The sequence below is a fragment of the Trichoderma ghanense genome (assembly GCF_004382785.1).
Source record: "Trichoderma ghanense strain CCMA-1212 chromosome Unknown scaffold_16, whole genome shotgun sequence".
Lineage (NCBI taxonomy): Eukaryota > Fungi > Ascomycota > Sordariomycetes > Hypocreales > Hypocreaceae > Trichoderma > Trichoderma ghanense.
In genome coordinates, this window is record NW_027395679.1 from 71,319 (window position 1) to 88,171 (window position 16,853).

The 16,853-nt window shown below is 50.2% G+C and overlaps 4 protein-coding genes across 4 annotated transcripts; 1 reads left to right on the top strand and 3 right to left on the bottom strand.

Moving 5' to 3' along the window:
* Positions 1-400: 400 nt before the first annotated feature.
* On the bottom strand, positions 401-1,270 carry CCMA1212_009290 (uncharacterized protein; the record flags this gene model as incomplete). Its single annotated transcript, XM_073706378.1, has 4 exons — positions 1,114-1,270; positions 789-1,054; positions 618-735; positions 401-562 (listed from the first exon to the last, which is right to left on the bottom strand). Exons 1-4 carry the CDS (start codon positions 1,240-1,242, stop codon positions 401-403), a joined length of 675 nt encoding a protein of 224 aa, XP_073555065.1. The 5' UTR covers positions 1,243-1,270.
* Positions 1,271-2,024: 754 nt separating this feature from the next.
* On the bottom strand, positions 2,025-3,644 carry CCMA1212_009291 (Acid phosphatase; the record flags this gene model as incomplete). The annotated part of the gene is made up of 3 exons (XM_073706379.1): positions 2,025-2,748; positions 2,810-3,446; positions 3,509-3,644. The coding sequence occupies 3 exons, from the start codon at positions 3,642-3,644 to the stop codon at positions 2,025-2,027; spliced, it is 1,497 nt and encodes a 498-aa protein (XP_073555136.1).
* A 2,730-nt stretch (positions 3,645-6,374) lies between these two features.
* On the top strand, positions 6,375-8,969 carry CCMA1212_009292 (uncharacterized protein; the record flags this gene model as incomplete). The annotated part of the gene is made up of 8 exons (XM_073706380.1): positions 6,375-6,505; positions 6,649-7,034; positions 7,095-7,375; positions 7,439-7,641; positions 7,714-7,970; positions 8,022-8,131; positions 8,196-8,322; positions 8,384-8,969. Exons 1-8 carry the CDS (start codon positions 6,398-6,400, stop codon positions 8,967-8,969), a joined length of 2,058 nt encoding a protein of 685 aa, XP_073555063.1. The 5' UTR covers positions 6,375-6,397.
* Positions 8,970-9,104: 135 nt separating this feature from the next.
* On the bottom strand, positions 9,105-15,768 carry CCMA1212_009293 (Nonribosomal peptide synthetase 5; the record flags this gene model as incomplete). Its single annotated transcript, XM_073706381.1, has 4 exons — positions 9,105-11,573; positions 11,631-11,887; positions 11,972-12,073; positions 12,141-15,768. 4 exons carry the CDS (start codon positions 15,766-15,768, stop codon positions 9,105-9,107), a joined length of 6,456 nt encoding a protein of 2,151 aa, XP_073555064.1.
* Positions 15,769-16,853: the final 1,085 nt, after the last annotated feature.

Here is a 16,853-nt window from a genome sequence, read left to right on the forward strand (position 1 = left end):
ACTCTTAATCAGGTCAGGAAGAATAATGTCCCGACGGTTTGTACGGTGTGGATCAACACTGTCCCCCACATGGCAAGCATCTAGCCCAAAACTTCACGAATCTGAGATCGAGGACAATGGTCTAGTCAACCATGTTCCGAAAGACAATTCCTACACTCAGCCCTACCAATCGTAATATGATACGATATCGCTTAGGACCCTTGGGTTCCGGTGCAAATGGGCCAAGACAGGTCGCCGCCATCTATTGTTGTAATCGAAGCGTTGCGATGGCGCACTCACCCACATTCACGAGGGCTCCAGCGTTAATTAAAAGCAGATAAATATCTGCGTTGGTCCAAGCCAGGAGGGAGGCACGGGTATGTGAGTGTTGATTAAACGTATGCCGCCTTGTCAAATATTCTCAAACCTTCAGGTTGCTGAAGGAATGCTTGTATGATGCTCGGCTGGTCATCATCCTCCACCATGCACGTACATGCGGCCGAGAGTCTAGCAAGGTTGGATAGACCGTTTGGTCCAGATGATGCATGTAAGGGACGAAGAACAGGTCGACTACCGTCAGTTTCTGCGCTCTTGTTAACCGGCTTTCCGCATCGCTTGTTTCAATGCTTGCTGCTTACATCTCCAGCCATGAACTGCTGATGCTTAAGCCTCTTGTCCAGCAGGTCGACGACTCGGTCGATTCCCGTTCGAAGTTGCTTGCACTTTTCAACGTTCGTTTCGCCGTTGAACCACGACCTGTTCAGCTAAGTTTAGGATACTTCCTGGGTCTAGATTTGGGGCAGACATACGGCTTGAATAGCTCTTCAAGTTCCAGCTGGTTGGCGACGGCGTCGAAAGAGGTGAGCTCAATTGAGGCTGCCTTTTCAAACTTTGCAATCGCAACAACGTCGTTTGGATCTGGGAGCAGTGAAGCCGACAAGTCACTGCTGCCATAGGCTCGTGCAAGATATCTCGCAATTGCACGCGACTCAGCCAACATCAGAGGTGGATTATAGGATGCGTCTCGTATGAATGGCACAGCGCCATAGGGGTTGAGCTCCAGGAATTCTGGGCGCTAGTTTGTGTCAGTAATCCTAAAGATCCCGGAACACTTTTGCGGCATTGCAACGATACCTTGTGCTCGGACTTGGAAATGTCAACCTCTTGAATGTGCTTGATTTCGAGTCCAAGTTCGTGAATGGTGAGAAGCAGCCGCTGCGGGCAAGGTAGCCGAGAGTCAGTGAACAAAGTAATACGAGACATCCTGATATTTACGGAGGTGCGCGGTATGCTGTTTCGTGACTCGGTCGTCCATCGACAGGAGTAGGTAATGATGTTCTCACTTTATACAATAGGACGTCTTCTTGCATTACCTGGGGCCAAAGGGCGCAAAATGTCGTGTTTGTTAGGTAGGCAGATTGAGTTGACGTACTGTTACCATTCCCGAAGCGCTTCGCCGAACAAGCTGATCTCCACAATCTGTCGCAGTCGCTGGGCTTATGAGACTAGGCTCGATCGAACGAGCAATGCAGTTGACTCTTTTTGAGATACGTTACAATCATCTCATTCGATATACAACCTTCACATCTAGGGCGCAGGCAATCGCGTGTCATGCCGAAAGATGCCGGCCAGCAGTTCGCCATTTCGAATTCACCGAGCTTGTGACCTTTTGGCCGAATCAGCCGAGGCGCCATTCATGCCGTTTCCCACGCGCCAATGCTGTTCGCTCCATCACTTGCTCGAGTATCTTTGCGCTTGGTGCAATCAAGAGTGAAGAGTAGCTTCCAGCTTTTCTATATCAACAGGAAGGGAAAATGAAACTGAAACTTATGCATAGTCGTCTTCTTCCTTGCAATCGGCCCTTCTTACTGCTTCTCACCGGCCTGCGATGTATTCGAATGGATATTCATGGTTCTCGCATTATAAAAACAATCACAACACTGTTGTCTTAGCATTATGCCAGCCAATGACAAGAACATATGCATCTTGCTATAACACTTGCCAATTACTGCTACTGTCTATCTGATCTCTAAAGACATTAGACTCTATTGCAGAACAAATTGCTGATCATGAGACTTGAAGAGCGTCGAGCTATCCAACAGGTTCCCGGTGGACGACTGGTAGAAGTCTACTTGCAAGTTCTGTTCGTCTCGAAACCGGATCGTCGCATAGCTGAAATCATCTGCATAGGCAAATGCGGTGTACGAGGGCTTGGAGCCAACGTCGGAGAGGCCCTCGATATTTCCCGCGCCGCCAGCGACGATATACATCGGCGCCTTGGGGTTCGTCATGCCGGCGGCATCAGCCGTGCCATTGTAAACAGGGAAAAACCTCTGGGAGTTGTGAACATGGCCGAAGACTCCCAAGTCGACGCCATACTTGTAAAAGAGCCCTTCAAACGCTGCCTGGCAAGGTGCACAACCCGTGCCTCCAGTGGTGTACCAAGGTCGATGCCCAGCAACAATGAGCCAGGGTGTGACGGTACGGTCGACGGAAGCAAGATCCGCCTCGAGGAACTGGAGCTGCTGATTGGGAGCGCCGAAGGGTCCGCCGTTGAGGCCCTCAGAACCATCGGGCCCGTCTGGGGCATCGGCGAAATCCGTCTCGGTGTCAATCATGACAACGTGCGCCATTCCATACTCGAAAGAGAACCAGAAAGGAGGTTTGGCGAGCTGCTGAGCCTTGTTCGCATTGACCTTTGCCGTGTTGTTTGCCGAGGTGGAAGTGAACACAGTGGGCATAGTCCGGCCAAATCGGTTGATGAAATCACTGACACCAAAGTGTTAGCATAGAAGTTTTCATCAGAGCAAGTCTGAGGTCATGGACGTACCTGAAGTTGCGCTGTCCGGCGTCGCAGAGTCCGGTTGTGTGAGGAATTTCTTGGCAAGCAGCTTCATGGTTACCCGGACTTGCCATGTAGGGCTTGCGGCCAGAGATGGGAGCAAGCTGAGCGTAAAATTGCTCAAGGATTGCTTGATATGCATTCGTTCCGTCCAAGATGTTCTTGGGCGTCTCGATCCAATCATCAGCATAGGCGAGATCACCAGGATGGATGACGAATTCGTAATCATTGACCGTCTCCGCTAAACGCTGAATGGTGGTATGGTTCAAGGAAGGGTCGATAGTCGGGATAGTATCACGCTTTGTCTGGTCATTCTGGATCGTGTAGCCATCGGGGCCTACAACGCCCAAGTCGATAATAGCGTTGATGGAGAACGGGGTTTTGTCTCCGGCGAGGCGGGGACTCAGAAAGTGATCAACGCTTGAGTTTGTCGAGACAATCTTGTAGTAGTATGTTGTTGCTGGCGATAGGCTGCTGAGAGTCACAACATTGGACCAAGTGCGCGAAGTCTGGTATGTAACAGAGCTCTGAGAGCAGGCTTGCTGCGTCAAAGACGTGGCGGAGGTGCCATAGGCAACACACGGCTGGCTTAGCTGTTGGTATGTGTTCCAGCCGATGGAAACGCCTGTTATGTTTACAGCAAGCTTAGCATTGGTTGCACCTGAAGAAATGAGCACGAGAACATACTGTTGGGACCGTTGACAGCTATACGTTGCTGTACCGGAGTTGTCAAATCAACAGGGATAGGAGGGTAGCTTGCGGCAGCAAAAGCGCTGGCTGCCAAAACCGGAAGGGCCTTTGCTGAGGCGAACACCGAAACCATCTTCATCAACGCAAGTGATCAGCCTCACGGTCACTAGTGATGGGGGAGATGAGCAGATGATTCATTATAAAAGGATAGTAGATCCGGCGGTCAAAGAGGCCAGGTGCCATATATATAGTCACTGAGAAGTCTCACACATGCAGTTCACGATCTCATCCTCTGGGATAAGTGTTATTTTCTCATTATTAATTCGGCGGCTTCCATAGGCGAGACGTTGGAAACGCTGCATATGGTTCCAATATCTGAGCTGCTCTAAACGGGAATATGTCCGCAGAACTTCTCTGCCGCATCTGGATCGAGAATGAAGCCGATACGATGTGACAGTGATTTCGTGACTCGTGGGGCGACCGTGTAATGCTATTGGCGAGGTACTAGATCTGGAGAAGCGGGTTGATCTGGGTTTTCACTCCGCTCTCCTCGGGCGCTTAACAACGAAGCTGCGCTCGGTAATTGATTTGGCTAGACCTTTCCCTGCAAAATAACGCACCGGCATCTGTCAGTGTCTGAAAGCTGAAGCAGATGGGATTCTTTTCTTTTGCACTTTGGCATTCTCTTGTTTGACCTCGGCATGGCAACATGGCTTAAGTTCGTAGCACGCCCAGGAAGTTGCTGCTGCTGACCCAAGGAGAATCCGAGTCAATCGGTTCGAACCAACGATTTGCGAAAAAAATCAACATCATTTGGTTGTGCCTATTGATGTTGAAGATGCCAGCCACGATGTCGATGTTGTCCCAAGTTCCCCGAGTCCAAGCCTTATTGCAGTCTAGGTACAGACGCAGCCAGACTGTAAACTGAGCTTATTACTGTCGCGATTGAAGTAGGAGCCAATATACCTGTGATGATAGTTACATAGCGTAGAGAAAATCCAGGTTCAAGACAGAGATATGGACCAGGTGTGCACGATACAATTAATGGCATAACCGTGGGTGAGCGACTTGGGAATTCAAGTGAGGGCTGGTCTCAGGTTTGGACGGTAAATATGGCCATATTCCTTTCAAAAGTTTCAAGTAGTACAAGTATTAGAGAGACCGTTCGACTTAGCTATATTTGAGAAGAACCACAGTCACAGCCGTCTCCAGAAGTCTGACAATCGCATAATTGCGGTTGGCTACGTTGATCGTTGGCTGACAGAGATAATACGATTATGGGATTCAGAAGGCATTGCCGAAGTCTTTGCTGTGGCTATTGGCGATCATGGCCTTTCCACTACAGGGAAGGGGTTCATCGCTCCATAATATCAAGAGAGTGACTGTCCAGCACCCCAATTTGGCTATCCAGAACCCTACCAAATCAGAATCTTTTTAAGTGCTACTGCTATAAGTCCTCGGATAACAGATTCTGCTTTCTGCTACTATCTCTACAATATTCTAGTATTTAGGATAAGGTAAGTTTCTGTTAACTCAAAGCGCTGTAAGAAGATTCTTAGCAGCGTTCTGATTTAGTAGGTATTGGCTTGGGATGCTGGATAGCCACTCCCTCCCTACCTTGTTCAACCGGCATATCGCAAAATACCATGCGCCACTAGTTCCATTGTTATCTCAAGCCGCCTATAACCACCGGCGCTTCGTTTCCACCCATCCAGATTCTTTCGACAATCCTGGTTCATGATGTGGTTCAAAAGTTCGAGGCTCTGTCGCTACGAAGACGCTAAACATAACCTTTGAAGTCAATGGACAAGAAGGCTGGCATGCACACGTCAAAGACCCTTTAGATCCGACCATCGGCGTTCGTGACGCTCGTCAAACAAATTGGCGGTGATTGTACCAGTTCTCGGCTATCACGGATAGAGATTTACCGTTTTGGGCAGCGATCCTCATGGGTAGATTCCACTGCTCTCGAAGGACTATAATGCCCTGTCTCCCAGCACAGGGGCAAGATTTGAACCCGATGCGGCAGCGTTGGTGCTGCTGTTACTCGTTGGTGGACGGACGAAAATCCAAGTACTACAGTACTCGTCGAGCGCAACGGTAATTTGAGACAGAGACCTAGATCGAGGATCGTATGCGATTTCTGACTCACTTTGTGTTTGCTATATGGATGCATTGACACATACATGTCAATAACCACTCTGCCATCGATGACAGTGAAGTGCCGACCACCTGACACCATGTTATTCGCATCGTATGTTGCACATGCACGATTGCGTGTCTCCGGCCTTGAGCTTCTCACGTATCGCAGGCTTACCACAGCGACCTCAGCAATTTCGTTTCACGACAGACAGTTTCCTCACTTGCATCGTGATCGTGAAGACAGACAGAACAGTGATAACCAGCGAGCCCAAAGTGCCTCCAAAGGCTCCCGTATGTTTCGAGCCGTCTGTTGTGGCACGAGTCGTCAGATTTGAAGTCGGCTACATTTTCTCAGATTTCAATCTCACATTATAATGATTACGCCAATAGTCCGTTTTGAGACGAGCATTTGATGTCATAATGATGCCACTTGAAGATTCTAGTGCTGCTCGATCTCATCGTACCACCCAGATGGCTAACATGTGGCACCACGCCACCTCATCAACTAATGCTCCAAGACCAATGCTCTTGGAATTCGATTGAAGATGATAGATACATAAAGGTAGCAAGTACACTTGCTACCGAAACTTTGCTCAATTATATCTTGCGCCCAGCAATTTTGGCTAACCGCAATTAAAAACCTGACTTGTACCGATTGCAGCACCTCAACCTGGTTGTTATAGACATCGTCTTTAGAGCTACTCACTCAACATTCACATAGGTAGCCGTGATTCAATCTTCATAATGACCAAAGACCCTTGTCAGGAATTCCACGTCAGCACCTCTCTTCGCCGGAAATCTCAAGCAGAAAAGGTTGTCCAGGCAGAAGGGTGCTTCGGCCTCTCTCTAACAGTCAGTCTCGCTGTTTTCTCGTTTCTTGTTCACTTACCATCAGTTCGGGATGGAAACGATGGGAACTTCTTCTCCCAGCTTCTTGTTCTTCTTTCACATGCTCGTTGAATCACCGCGTTCTATTTGTCTGATCTATGCCGTAGCCCATCTTTATCGGAATCTCAGCCGTGTTATCCGGATACAAGACGTACTTGGTTTCTCTAGCCGTCCGCGATGCGACGTATCTCATCGATTTCACCATCCAGACCGTGAGTGCCCCAGAAGGCAGCAATGGCCAGGATTTTCTCGCAGAGTACATCATCAAATCAATCAGATGGTATGAGCACAGAACTTTCGTCAAGGTGGTCGGCGCCGGACTTCCCAGCTCATTGAGGACGACAAGCCCGTCACTCTGCTCGCGCCTCTGGCTGGAATTGGATATCGTCCCTATCGTCATTCAGCAACCTCATGAGCATACAGAGAGGATAGCCCTGTGGCTTAGCAAGCGGGTGGACGAACAAGCCGATTCAATGGCGAGAAAATGCATAATGTGAGCGGTGATTTGCAACTCTTTTTCCATGTTAGAATGCAAAAGATTGACCTACTGCAGGAATTTTGGCCCTTCATTGGCTCCTCTTTTGCAAGTGGCGTGGCGCGGCATTGTCGAGGTCGATGCATCCTTCCAAGCGCCTCTTATTTCTCTCGAGGATTACAAGACTACCTGTAGTTTCACCTCCTGGGAAACAGTCATGCATTATGCAAAGAATTTACGGAAGCACAAGACCAAAATTGCTTTCTTCAGCAGCACTCCTCAAGGCGGTGGTGTAGCGCTGATGAGGCACGCTCTCGTCCGATTCTCTCGCGTCATGGGAGTCGATCTGCGCTGGTATGGTAAGCTACCTTCCCGGCACGCATATTCATCCTGCTGCTTGACTTTGAACTGATGCACAACAGTGCCGAAACCTCACCCGGGAGTGTTTCGCGTCACCAAGAACATCCACAATACCCTTCAAGGAGTGAGCCCTGAGGGTCAGTTCATCACAGAAGACGAAAAAAGTGCCATACGCGAATGGATTACCGACAACGGAAATCGATATTGGTTCTCTGAGGGAGGGCCCTTATGCCGACCAGAGAAAGGCGGCGCCGACATCGTCATTGTAAGCTGTGCTACGGCCCAGTTCTGGCTTGACTTATATAATACCGTGTATCACGCACTTACCCTAATATAGATTGACGACCCTCAAATGCCATGCCTCATCCCGCTCATCAAGAAGCTCACGCCATCTCGGCCAGTCTTTTACCGATCCCATATTCAGATTCGGACAGACCTGATCAAGGATCCCAATTCTCCTCAAGCAGACGTTTGGGACTTCCTGTGGCAAAACGTCAAGCAGGCGGACCTCTTCATCAGCCACCCAATGCCTTCATTTGTGCCACATAATGTGCCGCGGGAGAAGGTGCTGTATATGCCAGCGACAACGGATTGGTATGCAAGATGCTCTTTGTGGACTACGGCATATATTAATCCTCGAGATAGGCTGGATGGCTTGAATAAGCCGATGGAGATTTGGGATGTAGGATACTACGGTCACCTTTACAACATGAAGTGCCGCTCAGAGAGGATGACAGAGCTGCAGTGGCCAAGAAGTGAGCGAGCGCGGCGTTACACAGCCAGACATTTCCACACATAGTTTCCGCTGACGCACTCCAGGGAAATACATCATCCAGGTGTCCCGCTTTGATCCTGCAAAGGGGCTGCCAACCGTCGTCGACGCTTATGCATGTTTCCGTGAGCAGCTCGAAAAGCATGGAGGCATCAGTATCCCTCAGCTCGTCATGTAAGTTCCCCTTTCCGAGCTCTCAGTCGTAAAATATGCTAATCTTTCTCACACATCCAAGTTGCGGAAACGCTTCGGTAGACGACCCCGACGGTATCGCTATTTACGATCAAGTCATGACCCAGCTGGAAACCAAATATCCTCATCTCTTGGCCGATGTGAGCGTCATGCGCTTAGACCCTTGCGACCAGCTGTTGAACTGCCTCATGTCCAATGCTCATGTCGTCCTCCAACTGTCGACGTACGAAGGCTTCGAAGTCAAAGTCTCCGAGGCACTTCACGCTGGCCGCCCTGTGATCGCTTCGTTTGCAGGTGGAATCCCCCTTCAAGTCAAAGACAAGATCGATGGGTTTCTTGTACAGCCGGGCGACTGGAGAGCTGTCGCCGGCCATCTGATGGAGCTGTTTACCAACACCAAGCTACACGAGCGAATGTCACAGGCTGCAAAGACCGGCGTCAGTGACGAAGTTGGCACGGTTGGCAACGCGCTGTCTTGGTATTACCTGGCCTCAAAATGGGAACAGAAAGGGCCTAAGCTGGAACTCCTTGGAAATGAACAATGGGTTAATGACATGGCCCGAAGCGAAGCTGGGCAGCCCTATGTCGAGGGCGAAAACCGCTTACCGCGCAGCTTCACTCAGCTTTAGTTACACAGTTTCATCGGACATTACGATTATGTTTCATCCTTGTAATATTCGGGCTGGTGATTGCGTTCAGTCATTCTGTTGGCCTGGAGTTGTAGAGACTTGACATTGTTGGACTCAAAACGTTCTGTCGCAACATCATGAGAACATCCAAGCAATATGTCCGACCGAAGGCGCTATAAGAACATCGCTCAAGTTGCCAGTCAGTCCCATCTTTTCCAGTAAATATTGAATCCGCAGTGCCGTCACAGATGTGCCCCCCAGGTCATAGAGAGTTGAGTCCGAAGCGATCTCCGCTAGATGCAGCCCGAGTGCTTCAGAAAAGGCTTCGCGAACTTTGTGTGTCCTGTTCCTGTAATCCGGCATGGTCGTCAAAGGATTGCAGTGCTCCAATTGATTGATGGATGACAGAATGCTTGCTGGCGCAGAGCCAGCCATTAGGCCCTTGATTACATTCGGGATGAAGGACATAATGGCTGCCATCTGCGGTGGGGAGAGAGCACGGGCATTGTACTCGATACCACAGTGCAATCCTTCTTCTTGCTCAGTAAACTCGAGCTGCAAAGTAAACTTGGCTCCTCGGGCTCGAATACGCTGACTTGAAACTTCAGCCCCAGGCAATCGAAGAGAACGTTCCAGGGCGTCCGACTTCCAGTGGTAAATAACGACGACGTCAAAAAGAGGTCTTCGTTCCTTCGCCATTCGTAAGATGTGCATATAAGGGATTTGATTCTGCACGCATTCATTGACCTCTGAGGCAATGTCATTGATCAACACAGCAGAGTCCGACATACTGCTGCTGTTGAGTTTTATATGCACCGGAAGCCGGTCGAGGAGGAGTCCCAGAAGGTTCGCCGTTCCCGGCTCGTCTCGATTCATATACGGAATACCAAACACAAGATCATCCTGGCCAAACACTGCAAAAAGCGTGATTGCAGCCGCAGCGAGAGCCATACGCTGTGAAAAGCAGTGACCATCTCCCGTTTCGATAAGAAGGGACTCGTAGCAAGGAATGTCTCGACCTAGACTCTCATGCCCATTCTTAGTCAATAGCGAAACTTCTTCCATCTCTCTGACGCGGCTGCACCAGAACTCTTGCTTTGAAAGAGTCGCTGGCGTGGCAGGCAGCGCGCTGATTTCTGCCAGCCACTGCGCCCATTCGACGTAGGTGCCCTTTGGAGTGCTTTCTGCTCCATTCTGTCCATTAGTGGTGACAGGAGCGACCGCCGACCTGTACCTTTTACTGACAGATTCAAGCAGAATGGCCAGCGATGCCTTGTCCGTGATGATGTGATGCGTAATCAAGGACAGCGATGCCCTCGCTGACGGACTCCCGTCGTCTTGCTTCCACATGATTGCTCGGATGAGTTGGTCGCGGGCGAGATCAAAAGGCTCGTCGATCAGAGTCTGCAGCTTCGTGGCATCCAGAGCTTTTCCAACGAAAACCAGCGGGGGGACAATCTCGTCTCTGATATAACGGTACAAAATCCCTTCCTCAAGAACGTAGCGGGCTCGAAGAATGGGCTCGTCTCGGATAACAGAGATGAGCGCGTCTCCTAGTATATCGATATTGACATGACCCTTAATGACGAACTGAAACGCGGTATTGAAAAGCGACTTAGTGTTGGAAATGGTCTGCCAAAGAAATAGCTCCTCTTCCAACGGCGATGCTGTTTGGGCGGCCGTCAGGCTCATCGGACCAGGTAGACTGGACAAAAGGGACTTAAACGATGGCATACCATCTCTTAGTTCATCACGAACTCCACGTTCATCGATGGCCTGCGCAAGATTTGACAGAACTGATTCCCTGATGAGGAGCGGCACAGTAACGCGGTGGCCCATGGATTCAGAGATTAAACGAGCTGCCTTGATGGCTAGTAGAGAGTTTCCACCGATGGCCAAGAAATCAGCGTCTCGAGTGATTCGTTGCTTATGAGTGTTGGCATGGAAGCTGAGAACTTGGCTCCAGATATCCGCAATCATTTTTTCTGTCGGCGTTGACGGATCACCCCCTTCACCTTCAGCACCTGCAGCCAAGCTACGCAGTGCTGTACGATCAATCTTGAGGTTCCAAGATTTTGGCAGCGTATCCAAGGCCACGATTCGCGCTGGGCAAGCATAAGCTGGGAGTAATTCTTTGACCTTCTGTCGTACGGAATCGATGTTCACAGTCCTTGGTGTCACGAAAGCGACAATCCGGTTCTGGTGGAGAATGGCAGCGGCAGTCTGGATGCCTCTATCCGCCGCCAAAATAGCGCGCTCGACCTCTTCCATTTCGACGCGGAATCCTCGTATCTTGACCTGGCTGTCAGTCCTTCCCACAAACACCACATTCATGTCTTGGGTCCAGTAGCCCAGGTCGCCTGTTTTGTACATGATCTTGCCGGGGGAGAAAGGGTTCGGAAGAAAAGCCATTCTTGTCTCCGAGGGCGAGTTCCAGTAGCCGTGACTAACTTGCTCCCCAGAAATGAATATTTCTCCCGTTACTCCAATGGGAACTGGACAGTGGTGGTGGTCCAATAGATAGAGCTCCAAGTTCGGAGCGGGCTTGCCGATGGTAACTTGACGGCCAGGTAGAAGCTCGGTTCCCGTAGAGATAGGCCCACACTGTCAAGAGCAATCAACGGTTAATGAGTGATCCAATCAACAGGTAATGACTCTCACCTCGCTCGGGCCGTAAAAGTTGAATAGACGCTTGCGCGACCAGGCATCCGCGAGGCTCTGAGAGACGGCCTCTCCAGCAAGCCCGATTGTGTCGAGGTTTGAGTACGCATTTGGCGATAATGCTACGAGAAGCGACGGAGTGGAAAAGATTGCGTCTACCCGCTTGAGGTGGCTTAAAGGATCACTGGGGTCCTTCAGCACCAACGTGCCGCCGTAGAGAAGGGTTCCGAATATCTCGACCAAGACAACATCAAAGCCTAATTTGTAAAGCGAAGAAGCCAGGTCAGATGCATGGATCGTAACATCGGCATCAATTGACAATCATCTCCTGTATGACTCACCAAGAGCATAGACCTGGCCAAGCCGGCGTCCAGGCCCGGAGAACAGGCGGTTGGGCTCGTGATCAATGACCCCAAGCAGACTGTGATTGTGCAACGCAACGCCTATGCCAAAGAAGGTCAGCATCAGATCAATCGATGGTGGTACAGGTTGCTGGCAAAGGTACTTTACCCTTTGGAATACCGGTGCTGCCTGAAGTGAAGACAAGATAAACGACGTCAGTTGGCTTGGAAAGGGTCTCGAGAAGAAGTGCTGGCGTCTTGCAGGAGGCCAGAAACTCTTCAGAAACAACGACACGGCTGTCTTGAATATTCTGAGCCGCTCGTACACATTCTTGATTCGCGGCGATGAAAAAGGCTGCACCGCTTTGCTGCATGATGACTTCGATCCGCGCTGTTGGAAGACTAACATCAATGGGACAGCAAATGCAGCCCGCTTTGAGAACCGATAGGATAGCCACAATCCAGTGAAGTGAGCCATCCGTGAAAATACCAACGACGCCTCCAGGACTTGTAACAGACCTTAAGTGATTGGCCAGCTTAGTGGCAGCGTCGTCCAGCTGTCGGTAGGTCATTGAACCCTTGTTCGACTCCAAAGCTACCAAGTCTGAAAACTCGCCTGCGGCAGTCTCGAATGCATCTTTGACTGTGCTGTGTTCGTGATAGCTCCTCTTCATCTCTTTTGACTGGTTCATGAGTTTTTTTCTCTCTTCCCCGGTGACTAATCCATCTCGAACATGCTGCAATAGCGTATTATTCGGATCGAGAAGCCCTCTCAGGGCATGGTGAAAATGGTTCAGCAAACCGCCGATGCTCCATTCGGTATACTGCGAACTATCGTATAGAATGCGGGCTCGAAGGTTGGCGTCACTGTCCTCTTCAAGCAACAGGGTTATGCCAAATTCCATCATGTCTTGCCGTTCAATTGTCCACGGCTCAGGAAGCGTCTCGCAAGATTGGGGTAGTGGTGGGAGACCGTACTCTATGACCACAACTGTTTGGAAAGCATTGGCAATCTTTTCGGCTGGTATTCTTGCCATTGCTTTATCGGCACACCACTGAAACTCGAGCATTCGCAGCAGCTGGCTCTGAACAGTTGAAAGAGTGTCGGCCAGAGATTGTTCTTCTTTGAACTCCAGGGGAAACGGGCATGTGCTGAGCAGCGGTCCAACAACTCGATCGGCTCCTAGTACGTCAATATTCCTTCCAGAGAATACGGCGCCGAATGCCACCCTGTCAGAAAAGCTATAATTCGACAAGACCAGGCCCCAGGCTGTATATATCGCCGTTGCTGGCGTAACACCTCGAAGGCGTCCTTTGGTCTCGAGCTCCTTTGCCCCAAAGCCAAGGTTGACTTGCAAACTGCTGGACCAGTCAGCCAACACGGGATCTTGTGATGGCTTAGGAAGCCCTAGCAGCGGTTGCGATAGGCCCTCTTTCAAGAGCTTCTCCCAAAACTCATTTCCCTGGGCATCTTGCTGTAGCCGAGCTTGGGCAAGAGCAATATTGAGGAACTGCGGAGGTTTAGAAAGCTGTTTTCCATCCAATGCTAGGCAGAGTTCTTCCAGAATGACACTGAATGACCAGCCATCTATGAGACTATGATGCACAAGAGCCAAGAATGTGGAGGCCACATTGGGGACTGTCACCAGGTGATATGCCGAGATGGGGGTGAACGTGTCTCCGTGCTCCGCATAGTTGATCCTCTTGCGCATTTCTCGGGACCGGATCCGAAGCAGATTTGACAATTGATCCTCAGTCGTCTCCTCATTGACCCAGTTGAGATCGAGTGTTGGCTGCACTTGTTGCACTTGTTCTTGGAGGTGGAAGGCTGTGCGAAACACGGAATGGCGCTCGATCACGCGCCGCCACGCTGACTTCAGTATGTCTCCACTGAATGCCTTGTTTTTATGAGGCAGAGAGAACTTCATCAGCATATAGCTTGTGGCAGGATTCCTCAATCCAGTCCGTATCATCTTTGTCTGCAGCGACGTCATTGGTCCGATGCTTGGAGCCGACCCCTGCTCAAGGCTCGCTTCCTCTTCTACTGTATCATCCAGTAGTTCCAGGGCATCCTGTATAGCAGGAAGGCTCGGAAGGTCGAACAGTGGGCCAAGCCGAAGTTGAAACCCCATTGTGCGCAGAAATGATACCACTTTGATTCCGGCCAAAGAATTTCCGCCCAGTTCAGTAAAGGAGCTGCTGTCCGGAATGTTCGATGGGGGGAGAGATATCGCGAATGAAATTGCGGCTTTCAATACGTCCATTTTCGAATCATGATCTAATAGCCGTGGCACCAAGCCGCCACTGAGGACCTGCGAGTCTTCGATGTCTAGCAGTGCTTGTAAAGCACGGTTGTCAACCTTGTCATTCGCATTCAGCGGTAGAGTTTCCACGGAGCGAATCACGTCCGGCACAGTAAAGGAGTCATGTTTGTTGATCAAGCTCTTGCGGAGAGCAATGCCATCGACGGTCTCCGGGGTAACGAAAGCCACGAGGCGGCCGCGATGCATGAAGGCCGTGGCTGAGATGACGTTTTGGCTGCTGTTCAGCATGGGGATAACTTGGCCGTCGAGGTTCACCAGGAAACCGCGGTTTTTGACGACGCTGTCTTTGCGCCCGGCAAACTCCAGCCCGTGTTCTGTCAATCGTGCGAAATCTCCCGTCCGATACATTCTTTCGCCTTCCCAATAGACAAACTTTTCCGCGGTGAGGGCCTCATTCTCAAAGTAGCCTCTTGCCAGACCCGGGCCAGAGATACAAATCTCTCCGTATCGAGATTCTACATCTCCGTTCAGCAGCCTTACGCAGCTGTTTGACATTGGATATCCCAAAGTGATCGGCTTGTCTGGATAGAGTCGTGCCACAAGTGAGGCAAACGTCGTCTCTGTCGGACCGTAAACGTTGTACATGGGAGTATCTGGTAAATGCTCTCCCCACTTGCGAACGAGTGAAGCCGGCGCTGCTTCACCTCCGATCATGATGGCTCGCAGGTTCGAATATCTCGATGGATCCTGTATCGTGGCCAGCACCGAGGGTGTACATGCCATGATAGTGCAGAGAGTCGCCGTATGTAAGAAATCTGCGGGAGTGGCAATCTTCAGTTCAGCGCCATTCGACAATGCACACACTATTACGGCCGTACAGGCGTCGAAGGCGGGAGAGAAGATCAGTATAGCAATATCAGCAGGAGTCGCATTCATGTTGAAGGGGGTCTTTTCCCCCCCTTGCTGTACGTAGTTGAACACCGAGCTGTGTGCGATCATCACCCCTTTGGGCGTGGATGTCGTGCCTGAAGTAAAGATTATAAACATGAGATCACTGGGCTTGATCCGTTTCCAGGGTCGATCGAGCTCGTTTTCCCAGCAACATTCCATCGTCGGCTCAAAGGCACGCTTAATCTCCTGCAGCGAAATCTCGTCATATCCGGGGAATTTCTCTGTGCTGGTATTCAGGATAACACGAGCATATACTCGTTCCAGCGTCGAATGGATGCGATCCCTGCTCCAAGATTCCACATCAATGGGAACGTATGAAGCACCTGCCTTGAGAACACCCAGAAAGCAGATAACCATCGCGAGGCTTCTCTGAGCTAGAACAGGAATCTTGTCTCCAGGTCTGACCTGCCTTTGCCATAAAATCCATGCGATGTAGGTTGTGGCATTCTCCAGCTCAGCGTATGTGATTCTCTGATCTCCAAACGAGACGGCAATATGATCAGGCTGCTTTTGTGCCCATCCTTCAATGAGATCGCATACTGTTCTGGGTCCATTTGCGGTGTTTTCGAAAGCAACAGCCATCCTTGGGAGAGCAGTATCCTGAGGTTGTTGCAATAATGTGACGCAAATTAAAAGGGGTCAAAGACAGGAGTAAGAAGTGCTGTAGGCGCGAGACGGGCGGGTAACGGGCTGTTTGGTTGCTCGGCGAAAATACCGCAGCTGTATTCAAAGAGATGGTTGCTTTTCTAGGAACCAATTCAAATCATCATACGCTCGGTTGTATATTCTATGCGGCAGATGACTCCATCAATATACAACTGCATACATACATCTACATAACAGCGGATGACGGGTAAGCTGACCGACTCTCCTCTCTACGCACGTCGATCTGACAGCGCCAAAAGCATCACGGCCCCGTTAAATGACGTCTGATGAAGAGCTCAAGATTATCTGATTATATGGCACGTGGTTTAGTTTCGCCTTCATATGTGGCAGCCAAGCTCTCTTGTAGACTTTCACCGTCACCTGTGAATCTTTGACGTGAATAACATGCTCACTATGACCGTTCTCTCGGCACATGCCATATCTTGTATATACAGTGCTGCTATGCTGGGTCTACCTACCTAGATTAAACATGACTTGCTGATGCCCGAGGTGGACCGATACCACGGCCATTTTACCAGGGCACATTGAATGCTGCCGGGCTTGATCATTAAGCATTTACGTTTATCTACCTACAAGTTAAGTAGCTAACGTCATTGCCGGAATTACGGAGAAGGTTTCTTTTTCTATCCGATGTATCCAAGTGTCCACCATCGTTGATACCTTGTATAATGCTGGAAGCAGGTAATCGGAATGGCAGGAGATGCGTTCACTCCTCGGCGATACTCGAGGTTCTCACCGCCGGCCCGCCCAACCATTGAAATCCGTGTTCTGAGAGCAGAAATACGGCCTTGTGAATTACTTTAGGCCGCTGACTTCCCGTCGATTCAATTGACCTTACTACAAGTACCAATCAATGTCTCGGTCGTCAGGTCTTAAGCTTTGTGGCTCTGCAAACTGACGGTCGGAAGAGCATGCCTGCTGGCACCTCCGGTGTACCTGGGCAGTGCTCCTTGTCTTGGGTACTCTTACCCTCAAGTGCAGGCACCTACTTGTCGCCGGAC